This window comes from Crinia signifera, chromosome 9, assembly GCF_055691185.1.
Source record: "Crinia signifera chromosome 9, ASM5569118v1, whole genome shotgun sequence".
NCBI lineage: Eukaryota > Metazoa > Chordata > Amphibia > Anura > Myobatrachidae > Crinia > Crinia signifera.
This window is the reverse complement of record NC_139225.1, coordinates 37,964,381-37,987,175: the sequence shown is the minus strand read 5'-3', so window position 1 is coordinate 37,987,175 and position 22,795 is coordinate 37,964,381. Positions and strand designations below refer to the sequence as shown.

Genomic DNA, 22,795 nt, shown 5'->3' with positions numbered 1-22,795 from the left:
TGTCCTCCCACCAGAAAATTATGAATAGTAAGCCCACTCCACTATACACCCCTCCTCTGCATATTAAATGTCCTCTACCACCCTGGAAGTTATGTATCAGGACCCCTTCATTCAGCCCAATGCCCCCTTCTCCCACCATCAGTGCAGTAAAGGGGTAATTAGTGGAAATTACTGATTCAGGCCCTACATGCTGAACGGTTGATATAATACCCCCTACCCCCCACGGGATATCAAAGCTTCCCCCACCCCTAACGCTGGAAGTTCGGTAGGGGCCTCAATACATTGGGCATCACTGCTGTTGATGCCCCTGTATGTATATATATATATATATATATGTATGTATGTATATATATAATATTATTTATATACATTTGGTCTATCTATAATACTTTAACTGACCCGGTATATACTGGGTCACCTAAGTGTCTGTCTCCGTGCTTTGGTCTGCCCCACTGGAAACCCCCTTCTGAATATCCTACGTTTGCCCCTGTAGTGTTCCCTCTAGAAATGAGGGCGGGCAGGGCGCCGCAGCGCAAGGGGGGCAGACCGTCACTAAGGGAGGCGGGGCCGGCACCGCCGAAGTTACCGTGCTGCCGGGGAAGCGCTGGGAATCGCGGTCTAAGGCGGCGCTGCGCATCCCCCTGCACACAGCCAGGGCAGGCACCACGCTGTTTTAGCGGGGCGCTGCTAGCAGGGCAGGGCGCATTTTGCCCTGTAAAAATCGGGCAGGGCACAGCGCCCCGCTAAACCAGCCTAGCGGGAACACTACCCCTGTATACAGTATATTGGCGCTACATATATTTGTTTGCAAAGTACACATTATCTGAATAATCTGCTGATGTGATATTACCCCTAGTTTTAATGCACGATAAGTATGTTTCTACTTAGAGGAAATTATTTTTAAACTGGTAGTTATTTCAGCCAAGCTCTGGGAATTTCTGTGTAGAACGTATTAAGACTGCCGAAAATAGAAAACTGTTAATAGTGGGCAAACAGAAATGCAGACAATGCCTTTGCTTTCTTTTGAAATTAGTCGTCCAGTAAGTCACATGACAATGTAATGGTGACATAGTGACGCAGGACCAGCAGAATTTAGTGTTTTATTACATACAGCAAACCTTTATCCAAACATTGACAAAACAACCTGCACTTGGTAGCTCAGGTTTAAGCCTAACCAAACTACTTCACAAAACTGGAATAATCTAGTTGTTTGACAACAAATAATTTCCATCAAACTTTGTTAGCCATTGACTCTTGGAAACTGTAAAGGTAAGTAATTGGTTCCAATGTAAAGGCCCCCATACACTATGCAATTTGGGCCTGATTCTGTTGAATTGGGCCGTGAAACCAGCATTCGGATAGTAGGTGTGTGCCGGTGGTGCCGCATCGCTGGCTCACACCTATCTGCAGAGCAGGGAAGCGCCAGGCGGGAGAAGTGCTCCACCCGCTCTGCATCCCCTGCAGGCAGGAGAAAGAAAAACACTCTAGACCAGTCAGCATGGAGTTAAGTGATTTATTTTAGATAGTTTGCCGAGCGTAGAAACCGGAAGTAGCTGGCACCGTGAAACTACATAAGTACCCAGACAGACTTGGAGGTAGGAGGGCCCTGCTGCAATCTTGCAATCTATATGGACATAGGAGGGAAACACAAGGACAGGCATCAGTAATGGCATAGTAGTCCCACCAAGTTGCAAGTCCAGAAGAAGAGCTATATAATACATAAGTGCCTCAGAGGGTTAATCATGTGGAACTTAAATATGATCAGCTTGTCTGAAGAGGTGAGTTTTCAGGGAACGCTTTAAGGTTTGTAGGCCTATAGATTGTAAGCTTGCAAGCAGGGCCCTCTTACCTCTATGTCGGTTTGTTTCTACCCAGTTTGTTTAATTACTGTTGTTTCCAATGGTAAAGCGCAATGGAAGATGCTGCACTATGGGGGTTATTCTGGTCCACTCCTTCTGGCAAATTCCTTCATAGATGGATAAAACCATGGTCCTTATTCTGATTGAGTCGGACCGCTGCGTGTGTTTGGACAGCCGATGTTTGGTATTTGCGCATGTGCAGAGGCGTCCGAACATGGTGTGAATTCCGTGCAGAAAATGATCAGTCGGACCCATGCGAGCAGGGGATGGAGAGTGGCGTGAAGGGCTGTTTTGGCTCATTACCATATGCGTACGCCCCACGTTTCATGGGCGTTTCCCATGAAAACGCTGGGCGTATGTATGGCACATATGGTAATGCAGCCGTGGCGCACGTGTGGGGGGTGGACAGCTGACATTGCCGGATGTCAGCTGCCCGGCCATATCCCTGCTTTCATACTGAAAAATGTTAGAATGGTCTGGAGCACTCGGTGATGGCTGACTGTTCGGTCCATCATTCAATGGTCAGCGACCATCGGAGGATGGGGGAGGTTCCCACAGATGGAGGAGGTGTTCACATGAAACATCCACTCGGGGTCCGTTCGCTCAGCATCTTACCGCATTCGGACGGTGTGAGCGATCTGTACGGTAGGCGGGGTTAAGAACGGTTCCTGTCCGAATTACGCATCCGTCTGAATCAACTAGAATAAGGGCCCATGTACACTGCAGGTGGGGCAGATGTTACTTGTGCAGAGAGAGTTAGATTTGGGTGGGGTTTTACGTCAAAGTGAAATCTATATTGAGGTGTAAAAAGAAAGCAGTCAGTATTTCCCCTGCACAGAAACAAAATAACTCACCCAAATCTAATTCTCTCTGCACAGTTTACATCTACTCCTCCCTGCAGTGCACATGATTTTGTCCATCAAGAAGGAATTTGCCAGAAGGAGTGAACCAGAATAACCCCTTATAACCCCTTATATAAGAAATTGTAAATAAATAAATCATAAATAGTGGAGAGTTTTACTGTGCGTGGAAGGGCATTCCATAGGATGGGAGCAGCCCGATGAAAGTCCTGTAATAGCGAATGGGAGCTAGTGATCCGTGCAGAAGAGAGACGCAGATCTTGTGCAGAGCGGAGTGGTCGAGTTGGGAGATATTTTGTGATAAGTAAATAGATATTTGCTGGTGCAGTATGGCTAATAGCTGTATATGCGAGTAGAAGTGTTTTATATTGAATACGGTAAGATACAGGCAACCAATGGAGGGACTGGCAGAGCAGATCAGCAGATGATAAGCACCTTGCTAGTAGCATTTAAAATATATTGCAGATTGTTCTTGGGTGTCGAAACCCCGCATGGCCAGGGAGCCGTGCCGCACACAAAAGTAGACCCCTATTACATTTCGCCCAGAGCAACAGCACTAGGCTGGTGCACTGTTTGGGGGTCCGGCAGCAATCACCGAAACTTCACTATCCGAGATTTTAATACATCTCGTCCTCTGGCTTCCTACTTTACCTTGGCAAAGAGGAGAAGCAGGAAACGTTATATCTGCACATAATGGGGGAGATTTACTAAAGGAAATATGTAAAAAAAAATAGGTGTATTTGTATCCAGAAATATACTTATTTTTTACATTTACTATGCCGAAAATACGGCAATTCGTATTCGTAATGATGTGCTATCAATACGAATACGAATTGCCGTATATTCGGGATAGTAAATGTCAAAAATAAGTGCATTTCTGAATACAAATACACCTATTTTATACAAATTTCCGGTACTTGTGAGTTATCCGGGCGTCCGATTTTGTACTTACGATTTGCATGCGATTTGCATGCGATATCGCATCCGATATCGCATACGATATCGGATCCGATTTGCGATTTACATGCGATTTACATGCGATTTAGCATGCGATTTGCATAAGATTTGCTATTCATTTCATTACCCCACTATCCCCAAAGTGTGTCTATCAACGTGAACCCGAAGCGTGGCGAGCGCAGCGAGCCCGCGAGGGGCGGCGGTACGCGTCCTCCGACCTTTTCATGCCCTACTATCCACTAGGGCGTGGAGTGAGAATAGAATAGTGTGGCGAGCGCAGCGAGCCACCGAGCCCGAAGCGTGGCGAGCGCAGCGAGCCCCGCGAGGGGACGCGGACACCTGTGAAGCCCGCAAGGGCACGCGTATACCTGTGAAGGTGTCCGCGTCCCCTCGCGGGGCTCGCTGCGCTCGCCACGCTTCGGGCTCGGTGGCTCGCTGCGCTCGCCACACTATTCTATTCTCACTCCACGCCCTAGTGGATAGTAGGGCATGAAAAGGTCGGAGGACGCGTACCGCCGCCCCTCGCGGGCTCGCTGCGCTCGCCACGCTTCGGGTTCACGTTGATAGACACACTTTGGGGATAGTGGGGTAATGAAATGAATAGCAAATCGGTACTTGTGAGGCTCCCGATTTTGTACTTACGATTTGCATGCGATTTGCATGCGATATCGCATACGATATCGGATCCAAAATCGGACGCCCAGATAACTCACAAGTACCAAATTTCCTTTAGTAAATTTCTCCCAATGTGTGGGTAGAATACATCCACCCCTGAGTTCTCTGTTGCCCAGCCACCCACTCACTGGCTGATTGCTATTACAGAAACCAGACCCCTGCAGCTGAGTAAATTGGGGGAGGGTGGGTTTCATAGAGATGCTATTTTCAAGTGTGTTTTTCTTCGCTTCCATAGGGAAAAAAACAAACACTTACAAAGTAATCCCATCATCAATAGGAGTCTTTCATCTAATACAGATTTGACCAGTTGACCATCTATTCAAAAGAAATAAATAGATTTTTTACATTTATTGTATATTTAAGAATTAGCATTGAAAGATTGGCATCGTGGTCTGTGTTGGTGATTGCTCAGTGACCACCATGCACTCCCTCCTGCATCAGTGTGTGAAGAATATGTTAAGGGTGAGAGAGAGATCAGGGTGTTCTACTTTCTGAGAGCTGGCAAAAGAAGTGGTTGCAGAAGTATCCCTGCCAAAACATACTTTTGCTCTTTCCTTGTTCTGTGTGTGAATACATTTCCCTTCTTCCGACATAGCACACAGGGCCTTATTCTGGTTCACTCTCAGAGGCAAATTCCTTCTCATATGGGCAGAACCATGTGCACTGCAGGTGGGGCAGATGTAACATGTGCAGAGAGAATTAGATTTTAGTGACCTTTTGTTTCTGTGCAAGAAAATACTGACTGCTTTATTTTTACACTGCAATATAGATTACACTTTGAAGTAAAACCCCACCCAAATCTAAATCTCTCTACACAAATTACATTTTCCCCACCTGCAGTGCACATGGTTTTGAGAAGAAATTTGCCCACAGACTCATTTTGATTCCTCCTCACACCCCTGTGGTGTCTGCAGCTGCTTGTATGGATTGGTTCTATTTGCAGCATGGTCTCCCTAGCAGGAGTACTGAGAGATTAGTACTAATTACCTGGGCACAGCTGCTGAGGGGGACCAATTGCAGTGCCCTGCCCAGTCTTTTCCCCAGGTGGAGGGGCTGCAGTTTGGTCACAGGGGCCCCACAGCTGCCTCGGCTCTCAATATCCCTGCTCCTGAGGCTAACTACTGTACTAATGAAACAGGCGGTGCTACAACTGCTATCCTCACAATCCCCCGCGCGGTCACAAGGAGCGAGTGATGTTTTGCATGTGCGTAGCTTTTAGGTGCATGTGCAGGCTCCATTTGTGAACGGATGTGGTGACTTGTATAGTCGCTGGCCGGTTTGCACAGAGAAGTGCGGGCGTGGGGTGGCAGGAGTGGGTCGCGCCCATGGGAATGTCATGGGCATCCCCATGAAAATGCTGGGCATTCCCAGTGGTAATTCAGCCCTGACGCGGGTGCCAGGGGTGGGCTGCTGACATCACCGGATGTCAGCTGCCCGCCCTGTTCCCGCACCAGGGCACCGCAAATCTGAGTCACCTAAGGTCGACATTGATTGAAGGCCAGCACAAGCATTAAGTCAACATTGGCTGGGTCGACAGTCAAAAGGTTGACATGGGTTTTTCACTTCTTTTTTTACATGTGCCGACAGGCGGTATTTCATGCCCTACCCTCCACTAGAGCGATGGTTCCCAAACTGTTTTGAGTAACGGTGCCCTAGATTATCAGAATGTTTTCATGGCACCACAAGGTCAGACATTTCTTATTTAGAAATTTAGAGTAAAATATGAAATGAAGTAAATATTGTATTTCTCGGTCATCCTTAGGGTCAGTTATTATGTCTGGCAGTCACAAGCACTGGTTATGTCTGCTGCTTTGACCATAAATAATTTGCATTGGTCCTGGACCAGCAATCCAGGGCAACCCTGCAAGTGTCCCGAGGTACCCCAGGGCGCCACGGCAAGTGTCCCGAGTTACCCCAGGGTGCCACGGCACACAGTTTGGGAACCACTGCACTAGGGCATGGAGGAAGAATAGAATAGTGCGCTGAGCATGTCCATCAACATTCGGGACAAAACAAGGGGAAAACCCATGTTGACTTTTGACTGTCGACCTAGCCATTGTTGACCTAATGCATGTGTCGTCCTTCCATCCATGTAGACCTTAGGCATGTCGACCTATTGCAGTTGTTAACCTAATCCATGACGACCTTCATTGATCGACCCAATGCATGTCGACATTTTGTTGGTGTACCCAATGACCCAAACCAATCTAAATAACCACCTTCCAGTCACTACTCAGGAACACCTAGCACAGGAATGGTGGAACCTTTGGCTCCCAGCTGTTTAGTGTGTATGCACCTAAAGATATATATTCGGAATGTGCTAGGCAAGTTAAACTACACATCCCAGCATGCCCTGCAACAGTTTTAGCATGGCCAAATAGCAAAGCTGTAGCAGTGCATGCTGGGATGTGTAGTTTAACTTGCCTAGCACATTCCGAATATATTTCTTTAGGTGCATACACACTAAAAGATTTAGCAAACAATCCAATCTCGTCCTCAGAACTTCTGGACAAACGGTGTCAAATAGTGAACGATTGTACAAACAATTACACATGAACGATTGATCTTTAACGATGGTGGAGGGGAGAGGAAGCCAGTCATCGGCTTTACCAAATCAATCATCGTGCATGCACATGAAATGATTGGTTCACCAGGGGCGTAGCTTTGTTTGGGGCGCCCCCCCGCCGTTAATGGGGGGCCGCCCCCCCTCTCCCCCCCGGCTGCCCGTGCCCCCCATGCCCCCTCCCCCCATTGCCGCAGGCTTACCTGTCCGCCGCGCGTCCCGGCTCTCCTCCTGGCTTCAATTAATTCTATGCAGACGGACCACGATAAAATGGCCGCCCCCATACCGCAGACAGTTTCAGAGAACAGTCTGCTTTATGGGGCGGCCATTTTATCGTGGTCCGTCTCCATAGCATTGATTGAAGCCAGGAGGGGAGCCGGGATGCACGGACACTGGACAGGTAAGCCTGCGGGGGATGGGGGGCGGGGGGATTACTATAGCACCGCAGCCCCCCCATATGCACAGCGCCCCCCCCCCCCCGCGACCGCGGGGGCTGCGGTGCTATAGCTACGCCACTGCGGTTCACATAGATAAAGATTGGTCTATGATCTTTCTGCATGCAGGAAAGACAATAGACAACGACCGATGGGTACGCTCATCGGCATCGATATCGTTCAAACACACGGAATGATTTGAGCGATTGATCATTTCAATCGGTCAGGAACACCCAAATCTTTTGCCAAATGTATCCGTGTGTACGTACCTTTACACTGCTCTTATATAAATAAGAGATGTGCGTAGGATTTATTTATTTTTCTGCTGGATTTGATACATCATCTAGTTTTGGGTTGGATTCTGAAGTTTGTTTGTTTTTAAATGAGAAAAAAAAATCTAAAATCATATAAATGTAGGCCATTTCCTTTGTTCCTAGAGTATTATTAACCTCTATAACAGTGGTTCCCAAACTGTGTGCCGCGGCACCCTGGGGTGCCTCGGGACACTTACAGGGGTGCCTCAGGTTGTTGGTCCAGGACCAATTAAAATTATTTACGATCAACTATTTATGGGCAAAACCAGTGCTGGCGGCTGCCAATCATAAAATATGTGTACAAACAGAAGCAAATCCTGTCCCTCGCCACATAACTGACCCAAAGAAACACATATAAACACAATCTACTTCATTTTATATTTCTTTTTCTACACCTAGGGGTGCTGTGGAAAAATTCTGATATACTAGGGTGCCGTGATTCAAAAAAGATTGGGAACCTCTATAACATTCATTTCCAGACAATGCTGACCACCTCATAGCTAATATTCTTGTTTTCATTAATGCTTGCCAAAGGCAACAGAGCAGCGGCACATTGCCATTGCGTACCGGGGTATAGTGTACAGAACAGTACAAACAAAAGATCAATTTTTTTATTTTATTTTCGCAGCTCGGTTCAAATTGTGTGGAGTCACAGGGCTTTAAACAAAGTGAACTAGGGCATACTTAACTACTTACATACTTTCTGGCAGCCCTTTCCGGGACAGGGCAGCCAGCTCAGGGGGGGGGGGGGCTGCGGGGAGTGAAAACGGGTGGGGCAGAGCCACACTAGTGGCTATTTGTTTGGGGGCGTGTACAGAGTGATCGTGCCGTTTTAGACAAGCCCCAGATGTGCATTGCCATTTTTAATGCATTGTACACGGTGGGCGGGGCTAAAACGGCGCAATTCGCGTCATTTGACCCGCGGATCCCCCCCGCCAAGGGGGGTCGCAGGTACTGGCGGGGGGATCACGGGAGTCGGGCAGCTTTGTGGGAGGGTTGCCCCTCTTTCCGGGGGGTTGGAAGGGGGAACCGATTTCCTTGAGCCTCCCGGCCATTCTGAGAGGGTAGGCAACCCTGAACTAGGGTAAAGCTTGTGTATGAACAAAGCACACCAAACCATACAAAAAAAATATATAGCACTTAAGCTATAATATATACCCTTTAAGAGAAGAATCTTGGAACATGTTGCCAGCATCAGGAATGCCCCCAGGGACAGACAAGCAATGAAAACTTTGACACCAGTGGCCCGCCATTTTTATAAATATCATAACAGCAACCCCAGTGGTCTGAGGGCTTATGGAATGTTAAAGGTGGACCTTGGAATCCGCAGAGGTGACCTGGATGGGGAACTCCTGAGACAAGAAACCAGGTTGATTTTCCTTATGGACACCATGTCACCCAAGGGTATGAATGAGGAGAATAAATTCTCAGCGTTCCTCTGATAAACCTCAACCTGACCCAATTGTGTATCCTCCCTCTCTTCCTAAACCCCACCATATGGATTGTTCCCATTCTGTTCCAAAAAAACCCCCTTTTTGGCCCTTCACCTCTCTCCTTTTTGCTTTTGTTTTTGTCTTTGTTTCTGGTTTTGACCTCTCCAATCCCTATTAATGACTCTGGTCACCATCCCTGGACCACTGACCTGCAACACACGTACTGTCCTCCTCTCATGTGCTCCATCACCGCAGTAACAGTAATAAGTCGCACAATAGACTAAGAAACACATAACATTATGATAGTTTCATTGTACATATTGTAATATCGCTGGTTCCAGTGCTTGATAGGCACTCAGGAATCATCCCCTTTCCTCCACCTTACCCCATATATCTTTGTCCATCTATCATCCTCCAGTAGGCACACGCTATAGTATTATCCCTCCACACGTACTCCACGGCTTTTGTGAGCATTATGCGGAGAAAGGAGTGCTCATTATTATTATTCTTTGTCAATTTTTTGTCAATACAGATCTGTATCCTCGCTATATATTTCTTTACCTGTTAAAGATATAAACGAATTAAAATAACATATATGTTATTTGGTTGCCGGTTGACATTATGACCTACAGCTTCTCTGTAGATTATTATATAACCACCAGTATCAAAATTTATGGGATGACTCATTATATGAGCTGATTCACAGGCGAATATAAGCCTTTATATTTTCATATTCCTTAATATTTCCCTCCCTCCTAGTTTCCTATTCACGCGAGTCTTTGCTTGGTTTGCTGTTCACCTCACTTGCATGAATTCAACACACCTTTTCCCTACACTTTATTTCTCAAACCCTACCTTTTAACTTAATTTATTTAAATAATTTATTTTATATTGTATTTCCCACAAAATAATTAATATCACTTTATATATCATAATTGGACACAGATCCACGTCTCACTGGATTTCATATTTATCTACACCTGATATCCACGCATCTACGATCACAATATTCCGTTGCAATTCTTGACCACCTCTCGTCACACCTATCGCATTCTGATGTACACTAATTTGGTTCATTATTAATTCGGGAATGAGTATTCTACCTACACTTCTCTGACAGTAAAGTGGGCACTGTCAGATGTATACTAGATTGCTCCCCACTATATATAGTTTTTTCTTTACACTCTTTTTCTTTACACTCTATTTATGTAATTAACTTCTTGTGGACCTATCTAGTACGTATACTACACAATTGGCTCCCCATTTTATATATTATATATTATAATTTTATATTTCCCTGGATACTTTAGCAACTATACAAATGTAACTGTCTCCATGGATTCAATCTGGGACAACTGATACTTACTTACCATTAATTGTCTATAACTATCAGAGGTCGTAGTGTCACTAGTTTATATTGACACATCTCATATCGACACACTCTATATTACGGCATACCACATATTCTGTATACCGAATCTACTCTGATTAGTTTAATTATGCTCCGAGGGATTGGGTCCAATTGGACCTATAAAGGCACAGTACCATAACGCCATAGAATCAATAGCGTTAGTGAGAGCGGTGTTCAGGACCTATATGAGAAATGGTACAAAGGCATATACATTACAGTACCTACTATTCTGTACGATATGGAGGAGGGGAGGACCATATCCCAGCGATATTTGAATGCGGTGAGAACCACGATTGGTCACACGCGAGACACGGGGCTGGGAGATACGTGCAGAAGCCCTATCATTTTGCGGCACTCATGAATAAATAATGAGAGCCGGGATTGGTCACATACCACAATCGTCAGTGGACAGGGGGAGTGTTACCATCAAAGAACTCATTAGCTACATGCGGCAAGAGCCGTGATTGGTGAACCCTGCCGAACGGCGGGTTTAAAAGGAGCTTCCGGGTATCGGGTCTGGTTGGCCTTGAAAAAGCTTATTTGCGAAGCGTACGCCGGCTAGCGGTGTGCTGTCTGGCGACGCACTTGTGTTAGAAATGTATTTTGATCTGTAATTTTTTCCCACAGGTTATTCGTTAAAAAAACCCGATTATAGGGTTCTGCCTGCAACACCGTAGATTTACAAGGTGTATTGCCGCATCGCGATATATAATCCTGGTAGCAGACTGATTTCTAAGTCTACCCAGGTGGCAGTTTCTCGATACAAACTCCGTGATTGAATGACTTTAGCTCGGGCATTTACTAGAGTTATCTCTGGAACATGCTACACTGTGGCACTGACTCATAGCCACGGTATCGACATTAACAGCAGCTTTGAGTCATTGCCAATTCAAGTGCCGACACTACATGGTCGACTGCTGATATATCCCTAGGGGGTTATTCGAAAAATTTCTCATCTAGACAGCAGATTCGACATGCAGTCAGGGTCACTATATCTCTGAATTAACACAGCGCTGCAGATGTATTATTGATACTGTCACTACACTATGTGTCCTGCACAAAATAAAACAGCATAACAAGTATAATAATCACTCTGAGGACTCTGCAGGCGCAGCCACGGTGCTGGAACCTACAGCCTGCTACGAGTCCCAGCCAACATTGTGTTAGTTGTGTTAGCTCTATTCAGATCTATCAAACAGATATGTAATTGTGAATTATTTATAAATTATTATGTGTATCTGAGGGACAGTGCGTCCACTTGCCCATACCTGAACATATACATGTGACCGCGCCAACATATTAAACTGTGTTCTATCTCTGGCTTTCTATAAAGTGGAATTATAACCACTCACTTCAGTATTTTTCTGAACTGTTCTATACTTTTTTGAACATCACGCTGTTACTGTGGAATTAAAACCACTCCCAGATATAATTAAATGTGGAATTAAAACCACCCATTAAAATAACGGAACCCGGTTTAACGGGGTCACCCCACATGGGATTACTACAAACAGTTATGATTATGTCCTATGTCAGCTCTTTCCCTCAAGGGTGATTGTGACCAATTTCTTTATTAAAATTTCTTTATTAACATTGCAGACTGTGTATTAGCGCAATAATCGCCCCTTGTGTGTGGAATTATAACCACCCCTTGACATAGTGATACCCGCATATTAACAACGCTGGAGTGAACCTATGAACCGGGGCCATGCTAATGTGGAATTATAACCACTCCTTGACACAGCGATATCCATACACTGCTAACGCTGGAGTGACCCTATGAACTAAGGGTCGTATTGACACAGTTATTTTGGTGACACACATATACAAATTTTGAACGCGGCACAGACATACGGGCACAGTATTGCGAGTAATAGGTGGCTGCTTCAAAATATATTTGCAGCTCACCATATTCACACATGTAGAGCACTCTGCATTTGACCTATAGATTTGATGACTCTAGCTCCTTCAAACCCTAGACTGTCATTTCTTGCCACAATCTGACACTGGTTGCGTGAGATTTCTATGTCAGGATATTAATAAGCAACATAGCATCCACCCTGACGAATAGGATACGCAGAATACACAGTGCCTAGGCAGACTGACTCACGATTCAGATAGCCAGATATGAGCATCCCTCTCTCTGAGGAGTTATAACACTACAAACCTGTGAGGATATACTCTGATAAGAATTAAAATAAAACAATTGACAGTGCGTCGCCACCCAGCCACCTTATTTTAAACACACTTATTCTATCTTTTTGTCTATCACTTCTATTTAGTGTTTTCTGTGTTTTATATTTCGCAAAATAATTTTAAATGATGAATTAAAAGTTAAATATTATTGTATCATTTTTGTAATAGGTGCACCACACCAGGGACAATCTTTTTTTCTCTTGTTTCTTCTGAAACATTGTGTCCATATAATATATAGCACACGGTCCGTTTAACGGATCCGTTCGGCACTTAATTAGCACGCATCGAATCGGATCGCATGCCTTGTGATCCGATGAGATGTGTAGCTAGTACAAAAAGTATGTGCAGCACATACTTTTTGTACCGTACTATGTGATGCGCGGGAGTGCGCATCTCATAGTACCGAACGGACGGTCCGGGAACGGACCGTCTATGGGCACCATACATGTAACATTTTATTTATTCTTTTGAACTTGCAGCTCGATTTAGGTGAACAAGAACTTTGTCTATGTATGTGCAAATCTAATAATACACAACGAATCCTAACATCTTTGTAGAGCTCAGGAGAAATCACAAGTGTAAGAAATGTGATCCCTTACACACCTTGCAGCAATAGCACCTGTAACATCTGAGTCTACTTCCTAGCGTCAGTTGCACGTCATGGAACAGTTGTGGACAATCGTATACAGTACTTTGAACAATGAATGTCCTGTTAACACCTTCCAGCTGCAGACAGACAACAGAGTAAAATCTGTTCCCACCACTTTACCTGATGTAAGCTAGGAGCTTACCTGTAACAGGATGTGTGTAGTGTCAACACTTAGCACATGCAAGCATACAATATTACCGCCTATCATCAGAACAAATGCTGTCCTTCTGCATAACCGAAAACTTGCCCACATTCCTTATCTGCTGTCTTCTGCTATATACTGTAGGTCATGGACATAGAACTGCCCTTTCCTCTGGCCCTGATTTCCAGGGCCCGAATAAGGTTTGTGGGGACCCCAGGACCACTAATGTGTGGGGACCAAACCAGAATGTGTATTGGCTTGAGACACCTACCGGCATTGTCTTCTCCGCTGCTTGCGTACAAAGAAGCAACCGTCAGACATTGCCTTGTGGACAATTCGCCTCTGTGCGAGTGCGTCGGCAGTTACATTGGAGCTACTGCATGTATTTATTTTAAATGTGTCTACTGTAACAGTAGACTTGGCGTGCACACCCGGAGCGGTACTTCACCACCGAGGTGCAACATTGCTCCCAATAAAAGAAAGGGTATACGGTTGTTGGGTTGACATACTAAAAGTCGACATGCCTTGGGTCGATTACTAAAGGTCAACGCAGCTTAGGTTGACACATGAAATAGGTCAAAATGCTCAAGGTCAACAGGGTTGAAACATCGACACAAGCATTAGGTCGACAGTCAGACATCGACATGGCCTACAGGCAGTATTTCATGCCCTACTATCCACTATGGTATGGCAGGAGAAAAGAATAGTGTGCCAAGAGTAGCGAGGCACCGTGCCCGAAGCATGGCGCGCGCAGCAAGCCATTTGACGGGACGTGGTGCACCGATATGGTGTCAATGTCGAATGTGTCGACATTTGATACAAAAAAAACATGAAAAACCACTGTCGACCTAGACACTGTCAACATAATGTTAGTGTCCACCTTCCAACCCTGTCGACCTTGAGCATTTCAACATATTTCATCTGTCATCCTAAAATGTGTCGACCTTTAGTAATTGACCCAATGCATGTCGACCCAATGACCCATACCCAAAAGCAAGCACATGATTTCCATCAGCTCTAATCTAGTAAACAATTCAGCTTTTATTTGTGGCAACAACTGGTGTATACCACAAGAAGCCCACCAGAAATACCCCCACTTCAACCCTTTATTTCAGAGTCTTGTGCCACAGAAGGTGATTCTTGGTTTTGAAAACAGAGGGCCTTGTTCATGTTTCTACGCAATGGCCAATGCTCCCACAGACTGTGCATGCGCTACGATTACACTGCGCATGCATGACGGTGCCGTTGCGGGTGTAATAACAAAGAAACCGAACCTACGTGGCAAGATAGGTAAGTACAGTATGTGTAAATGTTGTGTGTGTTAAACTTTTATTTAAATCAGCCTGTGTGCTTTAGTGGGACATTGGTTTTGTTATAGAACTGCAAGACCGATTAGGCCCATTAATGCCCCGCATGCTGGGACTTGTGGTTCGCCAAGTCCCTGCATGCGGGGGAGACTTGCTGAGACTTGTTGTTCGACAACAAAACCCAATAATTATATTTCTATTTTTTACACTTTTACTGCCTTCAGCCCGTGCCCACCGCCCAGGGGCATCGGGGACAGCCCCGATCTTCATCCCAGTAGGTGGGGACCCTTTTATTGGGTGGGTCCTCAGCGACCTGGTACGGGCTGACCAGTCCGAAATGCAGGGGACCCCCACTCATTTTGTCTCCGGTATTTTGGGAACCAGGATCGGGGCCAACAGCTAGGTGCTGGTTATAGAAATACAGGGGACCCCAGCTCCCCCCCCCCCCTGTATTTCTACAACCAGGACCGTCTCAATGAGCCCGAGGCTGATTATTGGCAGGCAGGGGGGCCGCATGCCAGTTTTTTTTAATATTATTATTTATTTATTTTTCCACAAATCTGACTGACCCGTGCAGGATTCAGTCCAATAGGCCTGGAAAATGAGGAATATTATCCAGGCGTACGTTCTACTGAATTACTAGCTGTATTCAACAAATGACCTGATAGTAAAATTGAATTCAAGTGTATGGTGAAATACATACTTGATCTTCCGATGGTGTATGTATTTGTAAAAAAAATAAAAAATACAATGACTATACCGGTTGAACACACACGTATTTTAGGCTTAGTAAATTAGCAAAAGCTAATTTACGGCCGGTAATTGACATTGAATGGCTACAAATACATGCATTCGTAGCCATTCCATCTTACTAAAGTTTGCCCACTACCCCACTAGTTGCATTAAACCGTACCCAGTAATGCGTATGTCGGCTGTTTGCACCACATAGCCCAGCTGAACCATGTTTGTTGCCGTGCGTAATCCAAGTACAGTAAGTGCTCAGTTTAGTTTACGCTGCTGCTTTGACTAAATGAAATACACGTTATCCATCTAATGTTTATTAGACAAAGCATTATGATCAACTATTTCCTGTCATCTTGAAAAAAAGTGTCAGGCTGTCTCTGTTCTTCCTAATGCTTACACAACACCTCTATTCAAATGCAGCCCTTCATATAATCATCTCCTTACACAGAGCTGTGTTTGGGATAAACAATAGAAGAGAGTGCAACCGGCAAATTGCTCCCATGAAACTGATGGGAGGAGAAGGAGGAGGAAGGAGCTGGAGGCAGAACTTGTTGGACAGCCTTGGACTGTACTTTGCCTGCTATCAGCAGTGTGACACTATTATTTCCCAGAAGCCGGGGGAGAGGACAGCAACAGGCAGAACTCTGGCACAGTCCCTGTACTGAGGCTGTACAGAGGCACAGATCATAGACACAGTAAGAGGATAGCATGCCAAGTCCCATTCACCTGCACTCTGCTCTGTGCGACATACAACACGTATGATGGAGAGAGACAATCCCATGTGCTTGCTGAGGCTGCAGGGCACAGAAGTTTATGTGACACTAGAACATGGAGTACTTAGTTGGACATTTGATAAGAAGAGATGGACATGGAAGCGTAAAGGTAAGTGAGATGGCGGGGAGGGTGTCCAACTTCTGTGTACCCTGTGTTGTTCTGATGTGTGCCAAATGTACGGCCTGCCAACCACTTGTGGCACCTTATAAATAAAATGTAATACTAATATAGTATGATAGCAGCAGACCAAGATAGTGCCCCTAAAGCATTAATATAGTGTAAATCAGGCATGTCCAAACTGTGGCTCTCCAGCTGTTGAAAAACTACACATCCCAGCATGCCTTGCCATAGTTTTAGCATTCTCTAACAGCAAAACTGGCACGGCATGATGGGAATTGTAGTTTCACAACAGCTGGAGGGCCATAGTTTGGACATGCCTGGTGTAAATGAATTATTACAGAGAGTAGACTAAAGTTATCATGCATATTCATCTTCCACAGTTAAGCCCCACACAAAGGGCGGGATGTACTAAAGGGAAAATGCGGTAAAACAGGGGTTTTACCGCATTTTCCTATGTACCAATACCCGTCCGCCCCGTCTCCGCTGGGCAGGGTATCGCCACCTCTGGGTGGCAATACCCTATAGAAGCCTATGGGCTTCTATCACAGCCCGCCATCGCACGCGACCCCCCCTCCTGTCCTCCATCGATCTCCTCCTCCCCCAGCAGGTGTCACAGCCGGGAGGACATCCGGCTGCAGGGGGGAGGAGGAGACGCCAGGGACACTGACAGCCGCCGGGATGTGACGGAGACCCCCGCACACCACATTACAGGTATCACGGGGGTCAGTACATATGCGGTAGCATCGCGGCGGCTGGTTGGCGAGGGGCGGCGATGTATATTAATACATCCCACCCACAGGGTGATGCTTAATGGGTTTACGCACGGGGAGATTTGCTGAGCGATGCTAGATCATTTAGAACACTCAGCAAGATCGCTCAGCACACAGCTATGTGTCAGCGCTGTGTGCTGAGCGATCTGTCAGGGCCAGGGTACACTGACCCTGACGAGATTAACTAGATTTATCCAGCATGCTGCATAATAATCGCAGGGTTGATAGCCACATCACATCGCTATCGCCCCTACACACGGACCGATGTTGGGGCATTTTCTAAGCGATCTAGTGAGATCGCTTAGAAAATATCCTGATATCACCCCATGTGTAGGCCCCATAAGAAATGTGTATTCTATTCCTATATAAGTGGGATTATGATCAGGAAAACTACAGTGTGAGTGTGTTGTGACCTGGGGGTCTGGTGGAAAGGTGAATGGAGAAAGAGGGTAACTCCCTCCTGTACTTTCCCCAGTCACACTTACTCCGAACCCCCATTGTGAGACCTGAGATGCTTTAAATCTGTATACCACAAATATATATTACATCTGTCATACGCAGCATTTATATTCTGTTTGCGCATCTCCGGACACTTATCCTCCAGTAGATAATTATTCAGAGCTTGTAAGGGTAATTAGTGAGCTGAACAGTGGAATTTACATTGTTGGTAAGTACAAAGGGCGATTTCAGAATGTCAGGAAGCAGCCACCCACATCTGCAAACAGTTCACACAATGCAATCTGCTGTTCCGTGCTAGGAAACACAGAAGGCAGCTCTGGTGAATGGCTCAGATACTAACAGCAAATACACATCAGATTCAGGAGAGATAGCCAGGTCAAAGAATAGGCATTTAGGATTTTGGGATAAAGTGATGACATCAAGACTCCAGGGTATGGGTAAGGACCGGAACCGGACAAGACCACAGGGTATCCTGTCTGGGGGGGGGGGGGGGGGGTTTCAGGTGACAGCTGTAACCAGGGAGAGGAGGAGAGGGGGGGGGGGGGGGGCTTCAGGTGACAGCTGTAACCAGGGAGAGGAGGAGGGGGAGAATAAAGCCTCCCTGTAGGGTCTGGGCATGTAGCAAAAACCGTAATGGTCCGGACCACACGGGGAGGCTGTAATCTTTCATTCCCCATGTCCCGGTGACAGCTATCACAAGACACCCCTCAGATCAGACACTACAAGCTCTGGAATGCAAATTTTGATGTCTGGTTCGGCGGTCCGGGGTCTTATCCGGATCCGGTTTTACATAGTCCCCAGGACTCCATGTTGGCAATACCATGTACAGACATTGCAGACAGCCTCTCTTGGGGTCATTGTGCTTTGCCTTGGAGACAGATAAAATAGTCCGATAAAGTCCCAACCAATCAGTTCCCAACAGTCACTTTACAGGCTGTGTTTGAAAAATGACATTTAGGAGCTCATTGGTTGGTAACTTATCGCCTTCCATTTTATCTCTGTCCAAGGATTAGTACATATAATTCAAAGTCAATGTTTGCTGTTAAAGCATGATAACAGAACAATAGCCTTTCACTTTTGTACTGCACACGCATCCGACTGTTACCGCATCCGAAACGCAGCCTCCCCGCACCCCCGCCTAATCCTGCTCATCTCCCTGAAACAGAGACGGGCAGGATTCACGTCCCCTGCCACCCAAAAACTGGGATGGGTGTGAGACGCTCGCGTGTCCCAGTCAGATGGCGCACCATCTGGCCAGCGGGAGCATTATGGCGAGCCCCGGCACTGGCTGAGAGATGCTCCATCTGTAACAAGAGGGTGCCCAGGCAGGTGCCGGATGATGGTCCGACATTATACCGATATCGGAATACCGGTTTTAGCATGGCCAAATATCAAATTTGTAGCAGGGCATGCTGGGATGTGTAGTTCAACAACAGCTGGAGGGACGAAGGTTCCCCATCTCTGGTCTACATGATTATTCTTAATAGTTATGGATATACTGAGCACTTACTGTACTTGGATTTTCATTGAATGCAATTATTATTATTTTTTTATTTATTAACAGTTATATAGTGCATACATATCCTGCAGCGCTTTACAGAGAATATTTGGAGCCAATTTACCTACCAGTATATTTTTGGATTGTGGGAGGAAACCGGAACACCCGGAGTCAACCCACAAAAGTACGTGGAGAATATACAAACTCTGCACAATCGAGCCATTGTGGGAATCGATCCCATGACCTCAGTGCTGTGACCATTACTCCATCCGTACTGCAAATGGCGGATGTACTAAGTAACGCATGCGATTCATCTTGTCACTTATCGGCAGCGGCGTAACTATAGCACCGCAGACCCCGCCACCGCGGGGGGCGTTGTGCATATGGGGGCTGCGGTGCTATAGTTACACCCCCCCAATCCCCCGCAGACTTACCTATCTCACTGGTCCCGGCGGCTCCGTTCTTCTGCTGAGAACCACCACAAAATAGCCGCCCCCATATAGCACACAGTTCTCTGAAACTGTCTGCTGTATGGGGGCGGCCATTTTGTGGTGGTCCTCAGCAGAAGAAGAACGGAGCCGCCGGGACCAGCGCGATAGGTAAGGCTACAGGGGATTGGGGGGGGGGGTGCTTGGCGGGGTGGCGGCGCCCCCCCCTAACGGCGGGGGGGGGCACCCAAAACTTAGTTACGCCACTGCTTATCGGATACATAACAGCATTTACAATACCAGTATGTACTAAGAAATATGTTGAAAATCACAAAGGACAGCCGTCTCGATAAGATATAAGGACTTCTGGCTTTAGGACCGGGGAGACCTGCACATGCATAGTGTGATGCAGTCACTGTAAGGGGTAGTTTGGAGGGATCGGATTGGATTTGTCTCAGGGTAAAAGGCAAAAAGAAGTATGTATGCTTCCATATTTTATTTGTTTAAATGGTGACTTATTTGTGTTGTTATGTTGACTTGCATGATACAGGACATCAGTTCCAATTCGTTATTAGACTTTACTTTCCTACTTTTTGCAGCATGTCCCTTCAGGGGGTGGGTGGATCCAGAATGTCAAACCAGCCTCTGCTGCCCCAGGTGATGGCCGCGGAACCCTGTAATGAGAGACAGTGATGCTGACCTCACTGGTTCCCTGAGGTCACGTCTGTACAGAGCAGTTATGAAGGATACAAAAAGATGAGCCACCAACTGACGAGTCACCCTCCTCTATCACATGTATAATGTAAACTGGGGGCACTACAATGTGGCATAATGTTAACTTAGGGCACTATAATGTGGCATAATATAACTGAGTACACTGCGACATAATACTTACTGGGGGGGCACTGTTTGTCATAGTTTGAACTAGGGCACTACCATGGCACAGAAGATGAACAACTGCGGATGGTGCTGTTTCTCTAGAATCATTTAGGTGGGAACCTCTTCATAATGTTACTATGGGCCCCTCAATATTGCCATATGTACCCAGCAGGATTAGCTAAGTGGTGCATGATTTTTCTATTGTCTGATGTGTTGGGCACGCTAAGCTGCCTGCTATGACGTGTTGTACTCGCTAACAGTGGAAAACGCAGGTTTTTAGAGGGTGTTTCCAAATGTAACCCAAATATATCCCACTCTGCAGCACATTGGAGTAAGTACAGGAGTCTGGGGGAGAGGTAACAGCCCTGAAAATGTGTATTTTTATACATTGGATACTGTATGGAATGCAGTATTAATATTTTACAGTGCAGATGGTCTATAGTACAGGCTGTTTCAAACATTTAAATAAGATTAGTGGTCAGGAAAAGGTTTAACATATAATAAATAAATACACATAAATAAATACACAAACATAATAGAACCAGTACTGCACTTTCTAAGCTCACAATCTCCCACTTCATGGTAAGGCTCCTGTCTCTTCCTCCTGGCAGCTGCTCTCTGATCCATTGCGATGTTTAAGGGATCAGATCCACACATACAGTAAATGTAGTAGAAGAAGCTGGTACACTGGGCATGTGCAGCAGCTCTGCTCTGTCCCTTACACTGCATGGTGTGATGGCAGCTCTACTGATCATATTATATTCCAGCTATTGTTGTCATAATTTAAGGCACTTGCCAAGAGGAGGGGGGTTTCTGGGCAACCAGAACCCCCCCCCCCCCCCCCTGCGTTTGCCTATGCAGGCTAAGCTGCCTACTATTTGCGATGTGCTCACTGTTCTGGAGCAGACTAGAAATTCAGCATGTGCTATTGTCACAATATAGGCACAAATTATCTCACAGATGTCATTCCTTGTAAGGTCATCATTCACAAGGTGAACATTGACAAAAGGTTGACACAAGCAAAAGTTCCACATGACAATTGCTGACGCATGAAAATGTTGCCTTGAGGTTTTTAGGATTTCTTCAACAGTTTTTGGACTTTTTTTATGCTTTAGCATGAGCACCTGGCCTGAGGAATGGCGAGCGAAGCAGTGCACAATTTGTGGGTCAACGTGCCCAGGTGTCATGGACACCAAAAATACCCATAAAAAAAACTTGTCAACCTTTTATTATGTGTTGATCTTTTTGACCTTTTATCACTTATGCATGTTGACCTTTTGATAGTGTCGTCCTTTGGTGTTGACCTATGACCGATCTGGTCCGTTACTTCCCTATCTTGTGACCTACTGTTACCCTTTAGGGCTTTTACAGAAGGGCATAAAGTTCACAGTATATTCTCAGAGATTTCCTGCAGCAAAATGTGCTGTGTACATAATGGGTGCGCCTATAAATCCATTCTACTGCTCAGGAGCATTAACACTCCATTCACCACAGGTGACATTGACATTGATGCAAAGGTATCGCTTAGCAGAAAGTGGGTGTACATGTCATGTCTTGTAAAAAAACTGTAGATATAAAACACGACAGGGGAGACACGGGGTACAAATTTTGGCTGGGTGGTACAGATCCTAGGCAGCCATCAGCGGCGCCATCTTGACTTCGCTACTCACAGGGCCGCAGTGGAAAGGCTCAACAGGCCATTTCCCCTACAGCACACCACAGCCAGCATGTATGGATCCAGAGGTTGTCCTGCTGTGGGTGGGCCAGCGTGCCGGGGCCCTGGGTAAGCCCTGTGGTCTCGCACAGAGGTGTCTGCAGCGCCGACATGTAGTGCAGGAGGGGACTGCTTAGCACATATAATGGATGTGATTATGTATTTAATATTTGTGCTGGAAGGTTTTCCCGGCGATCGGCAGGGCTGAATACAGCGGCACCCAACAATCAGCATGCTTCACACATTACTAAGCCTCCCATTGGCTAATTTCACAGGTGTATGGTGGCAGCCTTAGGAGTGCGCAAAGACTGCTGATTCCGGATCACCGCATGGATCATGTTATATACAAAGCTGCCTATCCCCAGAACTGTCCAGCACACATAATATATACATGATCGAATGTATGCTTAAATGCGCTAAGCATACCCCCCCCCCCCCCCCCCCCACCCGCCTGCACTACGTGGCTGGTGCTGCATCCTAAAATAATTGCGATACTCCTGATTTTTTGTTTTCACCGCTCCCCTGTCATCTCCCACAAATTCTCCCTGAGGGGTAAATGTATGAATTTTGGAGAAGTGGTATATACAGTACCCCCATTTATTATTATTA

The 22,795-nt window shown here is 46.0% G+C and overlaps 1 protein-coding gene across 3 annotated transcripts in view; it reads left to right on the top strand.

Annotated features, from left to right (window-relative positions):
• The window catches only part of LOC146035427 (ceramide kinase-like), an 85,191-nt gene that overhangs the window by 41,479 nt on the left and 20,917 nt on the right, over positions 1–22,795 (top strand). For 2 of the 3 annotated variants that reach the window (XM_083158859.1, XM_083158858.1), the window contains exon 1: positions 16,140–16,426. The exons of the other annotated variant lie outside the window; for it this stretch is intronic. In XM_083158859.1, the coding sequence (XP_083014985.1) occupies positions 16,303–16,426 (124 nt within the window). In that variant the 5' untranslated portion in view covers positions 16,140–16,302. Of the gene's footprint in view, positions 1–16,139; positions 16,427–22,795 lie in introns of those variants that run through there. 3 annotated transcript variants of the gene reach the window in all.